Here is a 16,649-nt window from a genome sequence, read left to right as displayed (position 1 = left end):
AGAATGACTGGGGTAGGCGGAGCCTAGGAGGGATCATATGACCAGCTTTGCTGGGCTCTTTGCCATTTCCTGTTGGGGAAGAGAATATCCCACAAGTAAGGATGACGCCGTGGACCGGACACACCTATGTTGGAGAAATACACCCCTCACCACACCCACAAATCAGTTTTACAAACTTTGCCTTCCATGGAGGTGGTGAAGTAAGTTTGTGCTAGATTCTACGTTGATATGCGCTTCGCAGCAGGTTGGAGCCCGGTTTTCCTCTCAGCGTGCAGTGAATGTCAGAGGGATGTGAGGAGAGTATTGCCTATTTGAATTCAATGATCTCCTTCTACGGGATCTATTTCATAGGTTCTCTGTTATCAGTCGTAGAGATTCATCTCTTACCTCCCTTTTCAGATCGACGATATACTCTTATATACCATTACCTCTACTGATTCTCGTTTCAGTACTGGTTTGGCTACCTACTATATGTAGATGAGTGTCTTAGGGTAAGTAAGTCTTGTTTTATTATGACACTCTAAGCTATGGTTGGGCACTTTCTATGTAAAGTTCTAAATATATGTCTTTAAACTTATATTTGCCATGATTCAGGATAATCAGTATTCCTTTAAAATTCAGACTGTCAGTTTCATTATTTGGGATAATGCATTTTAATTCAATTTATTTTTCTTTACCTTGAAAATTTTCAATTGATCATTTTTCCCTGTGTGCTGTTAGGCTCGCGGGGGCAGAAAATGTTTCTTTTTCTTGTGTCATTCTTGGCGCGGACTTTTTGGCGCAAAAATTTCGTCATTTCCAGCGCCGTAGTTGACGCCGGAAGTTGTATTCTGTTAATACGTAATTTTTGACGCATGTGTATTCAGACATTTTTTTGCGCCAAAAAATGTGGGCGTCGGTTCTGGCGTCAGAGGATGTGGCGTCATACTTGGCGCCAAATATATGGGCGTTGTATTTAGCGCCAATAATGTGGGCGTCATATTTGGCGCCAAAAAATGTGGGCGTATTTTTTGTTTCACTTTTTTTCCCCTCACATTATTTAAACCTCACTTTTTTATTGCTTCTGGTTTCTAGAAGCTTATTATTTTGCATTATTTTCCCATTCCTGAAACTGTCATTTAAGGAATTTGATAATTTTGCTTTAAAAATATTGTTTTTTTCTATTACATATTGCAAGATTTCACTGTTCCTGTTTCAAAACAATCTAAGAGGATTCCTGTTGACTGAGTTCAGTTCTACCAAAGCTAAGTTCATTTATTTTAAATGTTATGAATGTTTATCTTTAGCTATGGTTTGTAATAAGTTATCATGGTAAACTTTTACATGCAGAATCCATTAGTATTTATGCTTTATATATTGCAATTATTTTTACATCTTATGTACAAGAAATATTTAGAAGATTTATAAGAGATATTTTTCTGATTCTATTTTAAAGGCTTTGTCTGACATCATGCCTTCTAATAAAATTTTTAGGTCTTTTTCAAACTTCTTTTTTAATTATTGAAGTTTCAAATGACTAACATACTGATTTATCCTTCTCTGATGATTTTCTTTCTCATTCAGAATTTTCTTCATCAGATATTAACACTAACAAATCTACTTTTTTATTTTCTTTATTTTCTTTTTTATTTTATTCTACATTTGTTCTTTGTTGAAAAGGTGTTGATTATTTTGGATATTAAGGTAACTAGTTCTTTTTCAAGACTAGCTAACACTATTTCTGCTTATTTATTCTTCTGTGTTTTCAGAGGTTTTTTTCCCAATTCCTCATACTAGGGAATGGAATAGGCTGAAAATTTTCTTCTTCAAAAGGTTTTAAACTATATTCTTTGCCGGCAGTTAAATTCAATTTGGAGGGTTCTCCAATTTATTGGGGCTCTCTCTACTCCTACTAATTATGCTATTGTTTCTATAGCAAAATAGTATTTATTTTCCTTTAGATGGTTGTATCTTATTTATGGAAAATTATTTAGTTTCAGGTACTTTTCTTGGACCTGTGATTTATTTGGATGTTGCAATTGCTTAATTTTTTCTACTTTAAGATCAAGTATCAGATTATGATTTATTTTAGCATTGTTAAAGGGACAAAATTTACTAGACTAGGTGCTGTTGCATTTGTCTTGTTATTTTGCATTTATTGATTATGCAAGTCCACTGTATTGACTGGTCCTTTAACTGGACTATCATGCTAATAATTTCATTTTTGTCTTCATTTTATTGAATATTTTTCGCAAATGAGGTTTAATCTATGTCTTTAGCTGTTTTAGCTAGAAGAATTTTGTGATTTCTAAAAATCCATATTTCTTTTGTTCTAAGATAATCAATTATTTGTTTTATAATTGGATTCAATTCTTAACTGTTACTCTGGGCTTCAAGATTGAGTTCTAAGACTAAAACGTTAAGCTTATACTAGTTTGGTTACGAATTCCTGAATTCTTTCCCAAGTAACATGTTTTTAATTGGAAATTTCGAAATCAGCTCCCTAAAATTGTGATGTACGTGCCGTATTCCAGCTTGGCTGGCAAGGGGCAGGTTAAGACTTTTTTTAAATTTATTTGGTTCTATTCGGTCCAAATTTCTTTGATTTTATTCCAGTAAGGCTAACACTTTCTTTAAGTGTGTTTCAGTCCTATATATTTTGGGTACTGTTGAAGCATGGCTGATCACCCGTGGGGTTCAAGCGCTGCTCAGACCTGGAATCTTCTGGGGTATTTCTTCCAGTTCCATTTTTAGGAACTGGGTTTTGGAGTTTTATTCAAACTATTCTGCCTTTTTTTTTTTGGTCAGTGATAGCATTATTTGTTTTCATTAGATACAATAAATGCATATTTTCATTTTTCTGTTTTCATTCAGATTATTTTCTGAGGATGCGGAATCTCATATGATTCACTTTGTTCTTCCAGGACATAGTTAGAGGATCTTTTTTTCAAAAGCTCTTGATTCCTCACACAAGGGTCACCTTTTTTAGGTTTCCAGATAGTTTGTGTCACTGTCTTTGTCGCTATCAGACAAGGGACAATTTTATTGGGTTCCGTCTGTCGGTACCTTTAGTCTCTATTATTTCCTTCAGTTGCTATATATGCATAGAAGTTTTAGGTCTTATGGCCACAGCATTGGATTCAATTCCCTTTGCTCATTTTCAATAGAAACAACCTTTCCAGTCTTTTAGGCTGAATTATGGTGCAGGGATTCTAGGATTTCGCATTTTAAATCTTCGAATCCTAATATTTATCTCTCTTGATTTGGTGGTTAAGATCACCATCATTTAGTTCTACAGGTCTCTTCGTTTCTTTCAACCTGGACCATGATCTCTACAGATGTGAGTCTTTTTGGTTGGGAGGCTGTCTGAGGATCTCTGTCAGCACAAGGGGTTTGGAAATCTCAGGAGGCGAGATTACCATTTGATATTTTAGAACTCCGTGCTTTCTCAGGAGTTTTTCAGTTAGTTTCTTTTTGAAGAAGAGACGTTTATTGTTTTTCAGACAATATCACAACTATGGTGTATGTCAATCATCAGGGTAGGACTATCAGGCTGTAACAGAAGTGTCTCGGATATTAGCTTGGGCTAAATCCAGCTCCTATCTAAATTCTGTGTTTTTTTTCCCCAGGTATAAGATATTTGGGAAGCGGATTATCTCTGTTAATCAAGCTTTACTTCCGGGAGAATGGTCTCTCTTACCCAGATATGTTTTTAAATTTTTCAGATGTGAGCATTTCTAGAAATAGATCTGTTGGCATCTCATCTGAATAAAGATCTTCCCAGGGGCCTATTCAGGTCCGGGGATCTTCAGGCGGAAGTAGTGTATGCATTGACATTTCTTTGGAATTATCTTTTTGCCTATTTCTTTCCGCCTCTAGTTCTTCTTCCAAAGTGATTTCCAAAATTCTTATGGAGTATTTGTTTGTTATGCTGGTGGCTCCAGCATGGCCTCTCAGGTTTTGGTATGCGGATCTCATTCGGATGGCCAGTTGCCAACCTTGGACACTTCCGTTTAAACCAGACCTTCTTTCTCAAGGCCCATTTTTTCCATCAGGATCTCAAATCATTAAATTTGAAGGGATGGAGATTGAACGCTTGGTTTTTAGTCATAGAGGTTTCTCTGACTCATTGATTAATACTATGTTTCAGGCTCGTAAATCTGTCTCTAGAAAGATTTATTATTGAGTCTGGAAGACCTACTTTTCTTGGCATTCTTTTAAAATTCATAGAATTTTATTATTTTTTCAGGTTGGTTTGGATAAGGTTTTGTCTTCAGTTCTTTGTTAGGACAAATCTCTACTCTCTGTTCTTTTTTCACAGAAAGATTGCTAAACATCCTGATATTCATTGTTTTGTACAGGCTTTGGTCCGTATCAAGCCTGTCATTAATTCAATCTCTCCTCTTTGGAGTCTCAATTTGGTGCTGAGGGCTTTACAGGCTCCTCCGTTTGAAACTATGCATTTTCTTAACATTACATTACTTTCTTGGAAAAGTATTGTTCCTTTTGGTTATTTCTTCTGCTAGAAGAATTTTTGAGTTATCTGCTCTTTTTTGTGAATATCTTTTTCTGATTTTTCATCAGGATAAGGCAGTGTTACTTCCTGATATTCATCATTTTGTTCAGGTTTTGATTCGTATCAAACCTGTCATTAAGCCAATTTCTCCTCCTTGGAGTCTTAATTGGGTTCTGAAGGTTTTTCAGGGTCTTCTATTTGAGCAAATGCTTGCTCTGGACATTAATTGCTTTCATGGAAAGTATTGTTCTTTTTGGACATCTCTTCAGCTAGAATAGTTTTTGAATTATCTGTTCTTTCTTGTGAATCTCTTTTTTCTGATTTTTTTTCATCAGGATAAGGTGGTTTTTGCTGTCCTCATTTCAATTCTCAAACATACATAAGGAAAAAGAACTCAGTAGTGCTGAGAAACAAATACGTGAGTAACCACTTTAGGTCAGCTAATATTATGGTAGATTCCAAACGGTGTACCAGCTTTAGGAAACTTTCATAAGTGGCTGCAGAAGCAATTTATCAAAATCAATCCCCCACTGTTGCCCAAGCCTGCTTACTCTACCGGAAACTTTGGGATCTGCGATGCACGGGTACCTTGTACCATCTCCAAGTGCTCGTCTCTCCACCGGCTCAGCTGCTTGGCGTCCTCGTGGGTCTGCAGATGTACGGCGTCTCTCCTTCTCGATGAGCGCTAGATCCTATTTGCTGGTATAAGTGTCAATCAGCAGTAACCAATCCGTGGTAAGAAACAATGCTGAAAGTTCACCAATGTCTATTAGCTGCAAACACACACCTCCCCACAGCTCAACAATCCAGGATTCACTGGCAAAATAGTGAAATATAGAAAAGCGGTAGTCCTGGAGAGTATAATTAAAACGTCTTTATTTCAAACTCAGATTAAAAGCGAATGGCAAACACAAGTAAAAGCATAACAGGTGTGGCACTGTCTGGCTTACGCGTTTCGGCTAGGAGCCGTAGTCATAGCCTATAGTGCTATGTGACAGACCTTTCTAAATACCCATACCTAAAATCCCATTGGTTAAAAAATAAAACACACCTGTTAATTACCTACTCTATACATAGTGAAACTAATTTATACAAAACCTCCAAAGCAATTAAGCACTAACAAAAGTGCCAGTTACACGATTCCATATGACAGGGAAATAGACATAGTGAAATGAGAAAAATACACACAATAAACTCAATAGAACAATGCTGAGTAATGATTAACAAATGAAGACAAAATAATGGTAATGCGATATACAATCAGAAAGACCAAAAAATGCAAAAACCAAAAGATCAAAAATGTGTACCACAGTCAAATGTACAAGTGATCAATACATCAAAGAGTATAAGGGGTCAGAGGGCAAACATAAACGTGTATTGCACATTGAAAGATATATTTAAGATGGACCCTGACCCTATAGCATGATTATAAGTAAGATAATGATATGGAGTAACGGAGGGTGAAATTTCTAATACAATAATGCATGATTGTCCTAAATATTGAAGGATAAGGTATATATGTAAGGTAAGACTACCTAAATAGCACAAATCATTACACAAGTTCTTAAAATGGTATGTGTGACATGCATGATAGTGGCTCCCAGAGAGCCGGTATAAAGAAATGCCCTAAGCAATTACCACAAATTCATGATATCATACTTGGAGTTGAGACCATTTGGAATACGAGTGCCCATTGTAAAAATCCAATGTGCCTCTCTCAACTCCAGTATGCGATCTATGGAGCCACCCCTTTTGGGTCTGTGAACCCTTTCTATAGCACTCCAGGAAAAGGAAGAAAGATTCCCTCCATGGTATACCCCAAAATGCTGGACTACAGGGGTACTCGATTTAACTGTAGTGAAAGAGGAAAGGTGTTCCCTAATTCTGGTGTTTACTTCTCTGGAGGTGAGACCTATGTATTGAATTTTACATGAGGAGCAATTAAGTACATAAATCACATTGGTACATGTACAATTTAAGAGTGTTTTGATGTTAAATGTTTTTCCTGTAACATAACTGGTAAATGTGTTTCCCGTGCGTGCAAAATCACACGGTTTGCACTTCCTATGGCCGCATTTATGCATGCCCTGATGTCTGATCCAAGCACAGGCATCATTAGTCTTAGTGGGCAGCATAGTGGGAGACAGCAGAGAGCCCAATGTAGGACCTTTCCTGTATGCACACCTAACACCACTTTTAACCGTTTCAATTAGTTTATCATCAGCCTTAAGGATCTTAAAGTGCTTGCGTATAATAGAACAAATATCATTATATTGTCCACTGTGTGTGGTGACAAAAGTCACTCCATCAAAGGGCTTAGAATCAGTTTTCTGTCTGTCTACCAAGAGACTGTCTCTGGTTTTGGAGCTCACCAAGTGTTTGGCCTTACGAATGGCTTTTATTGGATATCTGCGTTGTTGTAACCTGGATTCAAGATCCCTGGCTAAAGTCTTAAAGTCACTGTCATCTGAGCAGTTTCTTTTTAGTCTGATCATCTCCCCTTTAGCAATTGCTTCTGGGACATGTTTCGGATGGCAACGTGTGCCAAACAGGACTGAATTCCCTGAGATGGGTTTCCTATAGGAAACTGTTTTAACTTTTCCATCTGGGAGCCCTATGAGGGTAAGATCTAGGAAATTGGCACTTTTGTCATTAAATTCAAATGTAAATTTAAGATTCATGTCATTCGAATTGAGGGATGAACAGAATTCTATAGCTTGCTGTTGGGTTCCTGTCCATATGAAGATCAAATCGTCTATATATCTCTTATATGTGGATATATAGACACGGAAAGGGTTACTATCTCCAAAGATGTGAAAGAACTCCCAGAATCCTAGGAACAGATTTGCATACGAGGGGGCAAATTTTGCCCCCATCGCTGTTCCACACCTCTGGAGATAGTATACCCCCTCGAACACAAAAAAATTGTGTGTAAGGAGGAACCCCACAACCTTCACAATGAAACAATTGAAATCATCAGTATAATTGCCAAAGTTGTCTAAGAAAAAACAAATTGCCTTCAAACCTGTGTCATGGGGTATACAAGAGTAGAGTGAGACAGCATCCACAGTCAACCATCTGGATTGTGATGTCCAGACAACATTTTCCATTAACTGCAGAACATGTTTTGTGTCTCGCAAATGCGAGGGTAATGAAGTTACAATTGGCTGTAGGATGCTGTCCACCCACTCAGATAAATTACACAGCAGGGAATCAACCCCACTTACAATTGGGCGACCCTTGACTTCCTGGAGGGACTTGTGGACTTTAGGAAAATGATGAAAGGCAGGAATTTTTGGAAAATCAGGAACCAAATATGCAAAGGTAGTTGGGTCAATAAACCCTGATTCCACACCCTCATCCAAAAGATCCACAAGTTCCCTCCTGAAGATAGAGGTGGGATCACCTTTAAGGATGGAATATTCATCCCTATTGTTGAGTTGCCTTAATGCTTCAGCCACATAAGCTTCCCGGTCAAGAACAACAGTCATACCGCCTTTATCGGCTTTTCTTATGGTAATGCTGGAGTTATCTTTTAACTCCTTGACTGCTGCTCTTTCCCTGAAACTTAGGTTGTTCTTGGGTCGTTTATTGGACTGTTTAAGAGCAATAAGATCTTGTTCAACCCTGTTGTAAAAAGTTTCTATAACATTACCCCTAACCTGTATAGGGTAAAAGGTGGACTTACCCTTCATCAGGGAGCCTCTACTAAGAGTGCCTTGCGAATTGTGAATAGATTCTGACTGTAATTGTTGCAAAGAGACCACATCACATGTTTGTGAGAAGGAGAGAGACTCAGTATAAGTCGAAGTCCCCTGTTGTTCATTATCACTGACTTCACTAGTAGTGGAAAAAATTTTTTTTAAAGTTATATTCCTGGTAAATTTATTTAGATCCAATAAGGTTTTAAACACATCAAAGTCATTGGTAGGTGAAAAGTTAAGCCCCAGACTAAGTACTTTTAATTGATCAACAGTAAGCAATGTGGATGATAAATTAATGACATTGTTATATGTAGCATTTATTTGTACTTTGAGATTGATTTGGCTTGTCTCAGCTGGTATCTCTGCTGTCCCTGCGAGTTGTGATAAGTCTGTGTCTTGGACTTTTCCCCTCCCCCTTTGTGTGAGATCTGATCCTGGGGAAAAACCTGTTCCATAAGGCCTATGTTTCCTGTTTGTATAGCATTAACATGTAGACCTGACTGGGGTACAGGTATAGGATACATGGAGTAATTAGAATTGTGTTGGGGAGTTATATTGTGAGATGTCTCAGCTAAGTGTAATAGGGGAGTGGTTACAGACCTATGTACAGGTTGTGAATTGCTTTGTATCTCTCCTACACACTGAGGTTCAGTAGTAATAGTACTGACAGTTAAACCTGATGTTTGAATATTTGATATTTCATCACTGCCATCAGTACTATACTCAGTGTCACTTCCAGAAAACGTTACATTTCTATTATTATTTGTCTGTCTTTGTCTGTTCCTGCGTCCCCTTCCTCTCCCCCCAAATCTAGGCTGATTTTGTCTTAATGTGGACCTTTGTTTTTTACTCCATATATAAACTGTGTTGTTAAGATAATCATTCTTATCTCTCAAAAATTTAGTGTGTTTTCTCTCCATGATTGTTGATCTGCTGGTAGCTAAAATACCTCTAAGGATATTGTCAAATTTAGCAAAATCTGATACTGTGCTACGTAGGTTAAGTTCTGCCTGTAATTCTGCAATTTCTAACTTAATTTTGTCAAGTTGCTTAACTTTATATTGTAACATAAGAAGCATCAAGTTCAGTGAGCAGTTAGATAATACTTTGTTCCATTCTTCCACAAAGTCTTTATCATTACAATCCACATCAAAGGTGGGGAATTTAAAAATTCGTAGACCTCTAGGGATCATTTGTAATGACCGATATTTTTCAATTGTCCAAATGTCCCACTGAATTTTGGACTCCTTAATAAGCAGATCCTCCATCATGTCAAAGAGTGAACTGAGTGCTAGTACACTTTTATCCTCAGAAAAGATCACTTCACTATTAACAGTCCCTTCTTGTCTTGCTGAATAAGGCATCAAAGAGTAAAATTGCTGTATAGGAGGCTGTATAGAGGTGTGAGCCATTTCGTCCATATTGCTGTGGGGAGCTTAAGACTGTAATTTGTGTGTGTGACAAGCGCTGCTACTGAGTGTTGGTACTGCCAGTAAAGTACCCAAATAATCAAACATACATAAGGAAAAAGAACTCAGTAGTGCTGAGAAACAAATACGTGAGTAACCACTTTAGGTCAGCTAATATTATGGTAGATTCCAAACGGTGTACCAGCTTTAGGAAACTTTCATAAGTGGCTGCAGAAGCAATTTATCAAAATCAATCCCCCACTGTTGCCCAAGCCTGCTTACTCTACCGGAAACTTTGGGATCTGCGATGCACGGGTACCTTGTACCATCTCCAAGTGCTCGTCTCTCCACCGGCTCAGCTGCTTGGCGTCCTGCCTTTCATCATTTTCCTAAAGTCCACAAGTCCCTCCAGGAAGTCATGGGTCGCCCAATTGTAAGTGGGGTTGATTCCCTGCTGTGTAATTTATCTGAGTGGGTGGACAGCATCCTACAGCCAATTGTAACTTCATTACCCTCGCATTTGCGAGACACAAAACATGTTCTGCAGTTAATGGAAAATGTTGTCTGGACATCACAATCCAGATGGTTGACTGTGGATGCTGTCTCACTCTACTCTTGTATACCCCATGACACAGGTTTGAAGGCAATTTGTTTTTTCTTAGACAACTTTGGCAATTATACTGATGATTTCAATTGTTTCATTGTGAAGGTTGTGGGGTTCCTCCTTACACACAATTTTTTTGTGTTCGAGGGGGGTATACTATCTCCAGAGGTGTGGAACAGCGATGGGGGCAAAATTTGCCCCCTCGTATGCAAATCTGTTCCTAGGATTCTGGGAGTTCTTTCACATCTTTGGAGATAGTAACCCTTTCCGTGTCTATATATCCACATATAAGAGATATATAGACGATTTGATCTTCATATGGACAGGAACCCAACAGCAAGCTATAGAATTCTGTTCATCCCTCAATTCGAATGACATGAATCTTAAATTTACATTTGAATTTAATGACAAAAGTGCCAATTTCCTAGATCTTACCCTCATAGGGCTCCCAGATGGAAAAGTTAAAACAGTTTCCTATAGGAAACCCATCTCAGGGAATTCAGTCCTGTTTGGCACACGTTGCCATCCGAAACATGTCCCAGAAGCAATTGCTAAAGGGGAGATGATCAGACTAAAAAGAAACTGCTCAGATGACAGTGACTTTAAGACTTTAGCCAGGGATCTTGAATCCAGGTTACAACAACGCAGATATCCAATAAAAGCCATTCGTAAGGCCAAACACTTGGTGAGCTCCAAAACCAGAGACAGTCTCTTGGTAGACAGACAGAAAACTGATTCTAAGCCCTTTGATGGAGTGACTTTTGTCACCACACACAGTGGACAATATAATGATATTTGTTCTATTATACGCAAGCACTTTAAGATCCTTAAGGCTGATGATAAACTAATTGAAACGGTTAAAAGTGGTGTTAGGTGTGCATACAGGAAAGGTCCTACATTGGGCTCTCTGCTGTCTCCCACTATGCTGCCCACTAAGACTAATGATGCCTGTGCTTGGATCAGACATCAGGGCATGCATAAATGCGGCCATAGGAAGTGCAAACCGTGTGATTTTGCACGCACGGGAAACACATTTACCAGTTATGTTACAGGAAAAACATTTAACATCAAAACACTCTTAAATTGTACATGTACCAATGTGATTTATGTACTTAATTGCTCCTCATGTAAAATTCAATACATAGGTCTCACCTCCAGAGAAGTAAACACCAGAATTAGGGAACACCTTTCCTCTTTCACTACAGTTAAATCGAGTACCCCTGTAGTCCAGCATTTTGGGGTATACCATGGAGGGAATCTTTCTTCCTTTTCCTGGAGTGCTATAGAAAGGGTTCACAGACCCAAAAGGGGTGGCTCCATAGATCGCATACTGGAGTTGAGAGAGGCACATTGGATTTTTACAATGGGCACTCGTATTCCAAATGGTCTCAACTCCAAGTATGATATCATGAATTTGTGGTAATTGCTTAGGGCATTTCTTTATACCGGCTCTCTGGGAGCCACTATCATGCATGTCACACATACCATTTTAAGAACTTGTGTAATGATTTGTGCTATTTAGGTAGTCTTACCTTACATATATACCTTATCCTTCAATATTTAGGACAATCATGCATTATTGTATTAGAAATTTCACCCTCCGTTACTCCATATCATTATCTTACTTATAATCATGCTATAGGGTCAGGGTCCATCTTAAATATATCTTTCAATGTGCAATACACGTTTATGTTTGCCCTCTGACCCCTTATACTCTTTGATGTATTGATCACTTGTACATTTGACTGTGGTACACATTTTTGATCTTTTGGTTTTTGCATTTTTTGGTCTTTCTGATTGTATATCGCATTACCATTATTTTGTCTTCATTTGTTAATCATTACTCAGCATTGTTCTATTGAGTTTATTGTGTGTATTTTTCTCATTTCACTATGTCTATTTCCCTGTCATATGGAATCGTGTAACTGGCACTTTTGTTAGTGCTTAATTGCTTTGGAGGTTTTGTATAAATTAGTTTCACTATGTATAGAGTAGGTAATTAACAGGTGTGTTTTATTTTTTAACCAATGGGATTTTAGGTATGGGTATTTAGAAAGGTCTGTCACATAGCACTATAGGCTATGACTACGGCTCCTAGCCGAAACGCGTAAGCCAGACAGTGCCACACCTGTTATGCTTTTACTTGTGTTTGCCATTCGCTTTTAATCTGAGTTTGAAATAAAGACGTTTTAATTATACTCTCCAGGACTACCGCTTTTCTATATTTCTCATTTCAATTCTTACCTAAAGTTGTAAATTCTAACAAACATTAGGGAGGAATTATTGTTTTCCTAAGACTTCTTTGGTGAGATTCTTACTTTCTTTGGATATGGTAAGAGTTGTTGTAATTCTATGTTGAAGCTATTCAGATTTCAGATAGACTTCTAGTCTATTTTTTATCTTTTCTGGTTTTAGGAAGGTCAAAAAGCTTCTGCCATTCATTTGGCATCTTGCTTAAACTTTTGATTCATCATGCTTATTTGGAATCGGGTGGATTCCCGCCTCGGAGGATTACGGCTCATTCTACTAGGCAAGTTTCTACTTCCTGGGCTTTTTAAGAATGAAGCTTCTGTTGATCAGATTTGCAAAGCAACGACTTGGTCTTCTTTGCATACTTTTACTATGTTCTACCATTTTGATGTTTTCTCTTCTTTAGAAGCAGTTTTGGTAGAAGGGTACTTCAGGCAGCTGTCTCAGTTTGATTCTTCTGCTTATAATTTCAGTTTTTTTCATTATAAAAATTGAAACTTTTTTGATTTGGGTAGTGGATTAATTTTTCAGCAGAATTGGCTGTCTTTATTTTATCCCTCCCTCTCTAGTGACTCTTGCGTGGAAGTTCCACATCTTGGGTATTTATTATCCCATACGTCACTAGCTCATGGACTCTTGCTAATTACATGAAAGAAAACATAATGTTACATTTATGTAAGAACTTACCTGATAAATTCATTTCTTTCATATTAGCAAGAGTCCATGAGGCCCACCCTTTTTTGTGGTGGTTATGATTTTTTTTTGTATAAAGCACAATTATTCCAATTCCTTATTTTTTTGATGCTTTTGCTCCTTTCTTATCACCCCACTTCTTGGCTATTCGTTAAACTGAATTGTGGGTGTGGTGAGGGGTGTATTTATAGGCATTTTAAGGTTTGGGAAACGTTGCCCCTCCTGGTAGGAATGTATATCCCATACGTCACTAGCTCATGGACTCTTGCTAATATGAAAGAAATGAATTTATCAGGTAAGTTCTTACATAAATTATGTTTTTCTTTCTTTAGTTAAATAAAGCTATTTAAATTGTTATTTATGTAATTATTATTTGTCTCCTTCCAATAAAGTACAACTGAAAAGTTGATCCAATATGAATTATTAACCTACTAAACTGGAGATAGTTCACCTCCCAATAATTTAATTCATTAATTTAACGTCTATCTATGCAAATATAATGATATATAACTAATCAGTAATCGTTTCATATAACCAGAAAAATAATCTGAAAAGTTATAAGTGAAAACCATGATTTAAAGGGACAGTCTACACCAAAATTTTTCTTATTTATTTAAAAAGATAGATAATCCCTTTATTACCCATTCCCCGTTTTTGCACAACCAACAGTTATATTAATACACTTTTTACCTCTGTGATTACCTTGTATCTAAGAGCTTTTGACAGACATGCAGTGTAGTCAATCAGTGAAGACTCCTAAATAACTTCACAGAAGTGAGCATAATGTTATCTATATGACACACATGAACTAGCACAGTCTAACTGAAAAACTTTCAAAATGCTCTGAGCTAGGAGGCGTTTTTCAACGGTTTAGAAATCAGTTTGAGCCTAGCTAGGTTTAGCTTTTCAAAAATACCACCAAGGGAACAAAGCAAATTTGATGATAAAAGTAAATTGGAAAGTTGTTTAAAATTGCATGCTCTATCTGAATCCTGAAAGTTTAGTTTTGACTTTACTGTCCCTTTAAATCAAATCCACCCTGCTTGAATAAAAAAAAAAAAAAAAAAAAAAAAGTCAGATATCTCCTCACCTCTTCTGCAGGAACTTCTCCATTCTTGTCAAGGTCCATAGTTTCAAATAGGTTTTCAGGGGTGTCTCCCAGCCAGATAAACAAATACCCTTCTGGTACACCCTCCTCCACATGGATAAGCTCTAGGTCGAATCTAATCACTGCGCTTGAAGGGACATCACGAGCTGCAGACAGGAAGAAAATGTTGCAATAAAAAACAAATAATAATAAAAAAAAAAAAAAATCTGTGAATAGATAGTGACAAAAAGAAATAGATTTGACCATTTGATTATTTAATCTTGATTCTGAATTTGAGTCATGGATCCCTCATTAGACAGTGGTAGTTTAGTTGGTGGTTTAGTTTGTAAATTCTTGAGACCTTAATCTTAGGACCCTGCATCCAAGATTATGATAAAATTAGTGAACCAGAACAATATTTTCTTATGTAGTACATAATTTAAACACAATAATTGTCATATATTGGCAGTGCTCAAAGTGATATCAACGAAGTCCAGGGCAGCTCAATCCTAGCACCACCTAAGTATCTATGAGTACGGGACACACCTGAAATGTGTCAGATGCAGGCGGGTGCTAGACACTCCTTAGACTTTTTTTTTAAAATGTGTCATTTTATATTTTTTTACACTTTCACTGATAATTTGTTTTATTTAGCAATGACAATAAAACCGTAAAAAATTATAACATTTATACCGGATTGAGCTGCCATGGACTTTGTTCATATTGCTTGAATAGGACTAAATCCGTTGGGCTCTCCGGTATCTACAATGGATTAACCCGGAAGCAGTCTTTAACGTCAATGCAGAGAAGTCGTCTATGAAGTATTCAACATCTGAGTGAGTACTCTTGCTTTCTATACACTATCTTGGCTTTATGAGGACTGTCAAATATACACTTTTGTGATTCACTACAGTGGATTTCTGGTCTGGTGCACGATCGCATTTGTTGTTTTGAGTGCTCAAAGTAATCATAGTAGTAGCAAAATTCATTAACTATATTGCAAAAAATAAATTCTTATAGTATTTAAAATGTGACCTCAAACAAGCAAATTTATTATATCAGAAAGATGGGCCACTAAGGTAAAAATGCCACATAATCCAGGTCACTATCAAAAGGATTCCAAATCACTGATGTAATTATATAAGGTTTTGACAGTTCATCGAATTTAGGTCTCTTTTTTGCTTTTACTACCACAGTATTAATACCCCCCCTTTCAGGATTGGTTGAGTTACCAATCCACTTACCTCCACTTTCTCCATGTCCCAGATGGGGTGGCACAAATATTGTCCTCCTTTCCCCAACACACATTCCCTGCAGACCAATATCCAGTCCTTCAATAATTTTATTATTTCCGAGAGTCACTTGTTGAGCATTCTGATAGTCATTCCTAAAAGCCATTGTGATATAGAACAATTACCATTGCCTTCATTTTGAGGTTTATATATTCAATAAGTCTAGTTTATCACATGTTAGCAATAAATGGTTAATAAATTAAAAAAAAATCCTAATTGTTTAGAGTTGGGGGGGGGGGGGGGAAGGGGGACAGAACACACATATACAATATATATATATATACATATATATATATATTTTTTTTTTTTTTTGTGTAGACAATCTTCAGGTACGTTTGATGAACGTAACAAGCATTCTATAATTTCTTTCCTGTACAGATCTATATCACTTATGTAAAAAAGGCTCTCATTTACTTCTATAAGCGCCACACCAAGATGTTCTCTTTATGTACTGGTATGCATCTTCACATACTTTTAAAACTTATTTATCTTTTATCTCCCATATCATTTTTTTCTGTCTCCTTATTCACATTATCATTTTTTCCATCATATACTCTGTCCACTTTTTTTTTTTTTTTTTTTTTTTTATCTAATGCACCCACAAGGGTGCTAAGCTAAAAATAAATAAATTTTATTTATTTATTTTTTAGGTTTTTACATAAAAAAAAAAAAAAAAAAAGTTAAATGATTTAACAGGCCTTTCCAACGGTGGGTCTTGGGGGTCTGTAGCTGCTTAGATGCCTGAGATACTGGCTTCTAAGCAGCATGCTCCCTTTCCCTATACTTTGCATTGTCCATTTTAAATAAAGTTTGCGCGGTGATGTCATCACGTCATTGCGCGTGATGTCACCGCGCAAAACATGAAGCCTCGGCGATGCCTGTCACTATACAGGCCCGATCGCTGGATAGGAGCAGGTGGAAGCCTCCAGATCTCCTTCAATGTGGGAGAGTGCTAGTGACAGCTCTGAGCCGTCGTTAGCACCCGAGTGAGACAATTTGCGATGGCTCAAAGCCGTCGTTAGCACTCAAGAGGTTAAGGGGTCAATCACAATCCTGAAAAAAAAGGTTATCTACAAAAAGCTCCCTAGACTTCAATGGTGGTTTTCTGTAGAAAA

General features: G+C 37.2%; 1 protein-coding gene across 1 annotated transcript in view; it reads right to left on the bottom strand.

Annotated features, from left to right (window-relative positions):
• FKBP10 (FKBP prolyl isomerase 10) overlaps window positions 1-16,649 on the bottom strand; it is a 54,798-nt gene that overhangs the window by 10,777 nt on the left and 27,372 nt on the right. The window contains exons 8-9 of the mRNA XM_053698844.1: window positions 15,487-15,629; window positions 14,246-14,409 (exon numbers count right to left, since the gene is read on the bottom strand). Of these exons, the coding sequence (XP_053554819.1) occupies window positions 14,246-14,409; window positions 15,487-15,629 (307 nt within the window). The remainder of the gene's footprint in view (window positions 1-14,245; window positions 14,410-15,486; window positions 15,630-16,649) is intronic.

Source organism: Bombina bombina, chromosome 1, assembly GCF_027579735.1.
Source record: "Bombina bombina isolate aBomBom1 chromosome 1, aBomBom1.pri, whole genome shotgun sequence".
Classification (NCBI taxonomy): Eukaryota; Metazoa; Chordata; class Amphibia; order Anura; family Bombinatoridae; genus Bombina; species Bombina bombina.
The sequence above is the reverse complement of the archived record's forward strand: the minus strand, read 5'-3'. Positions and strand labels throughout refer to the sequence as shown.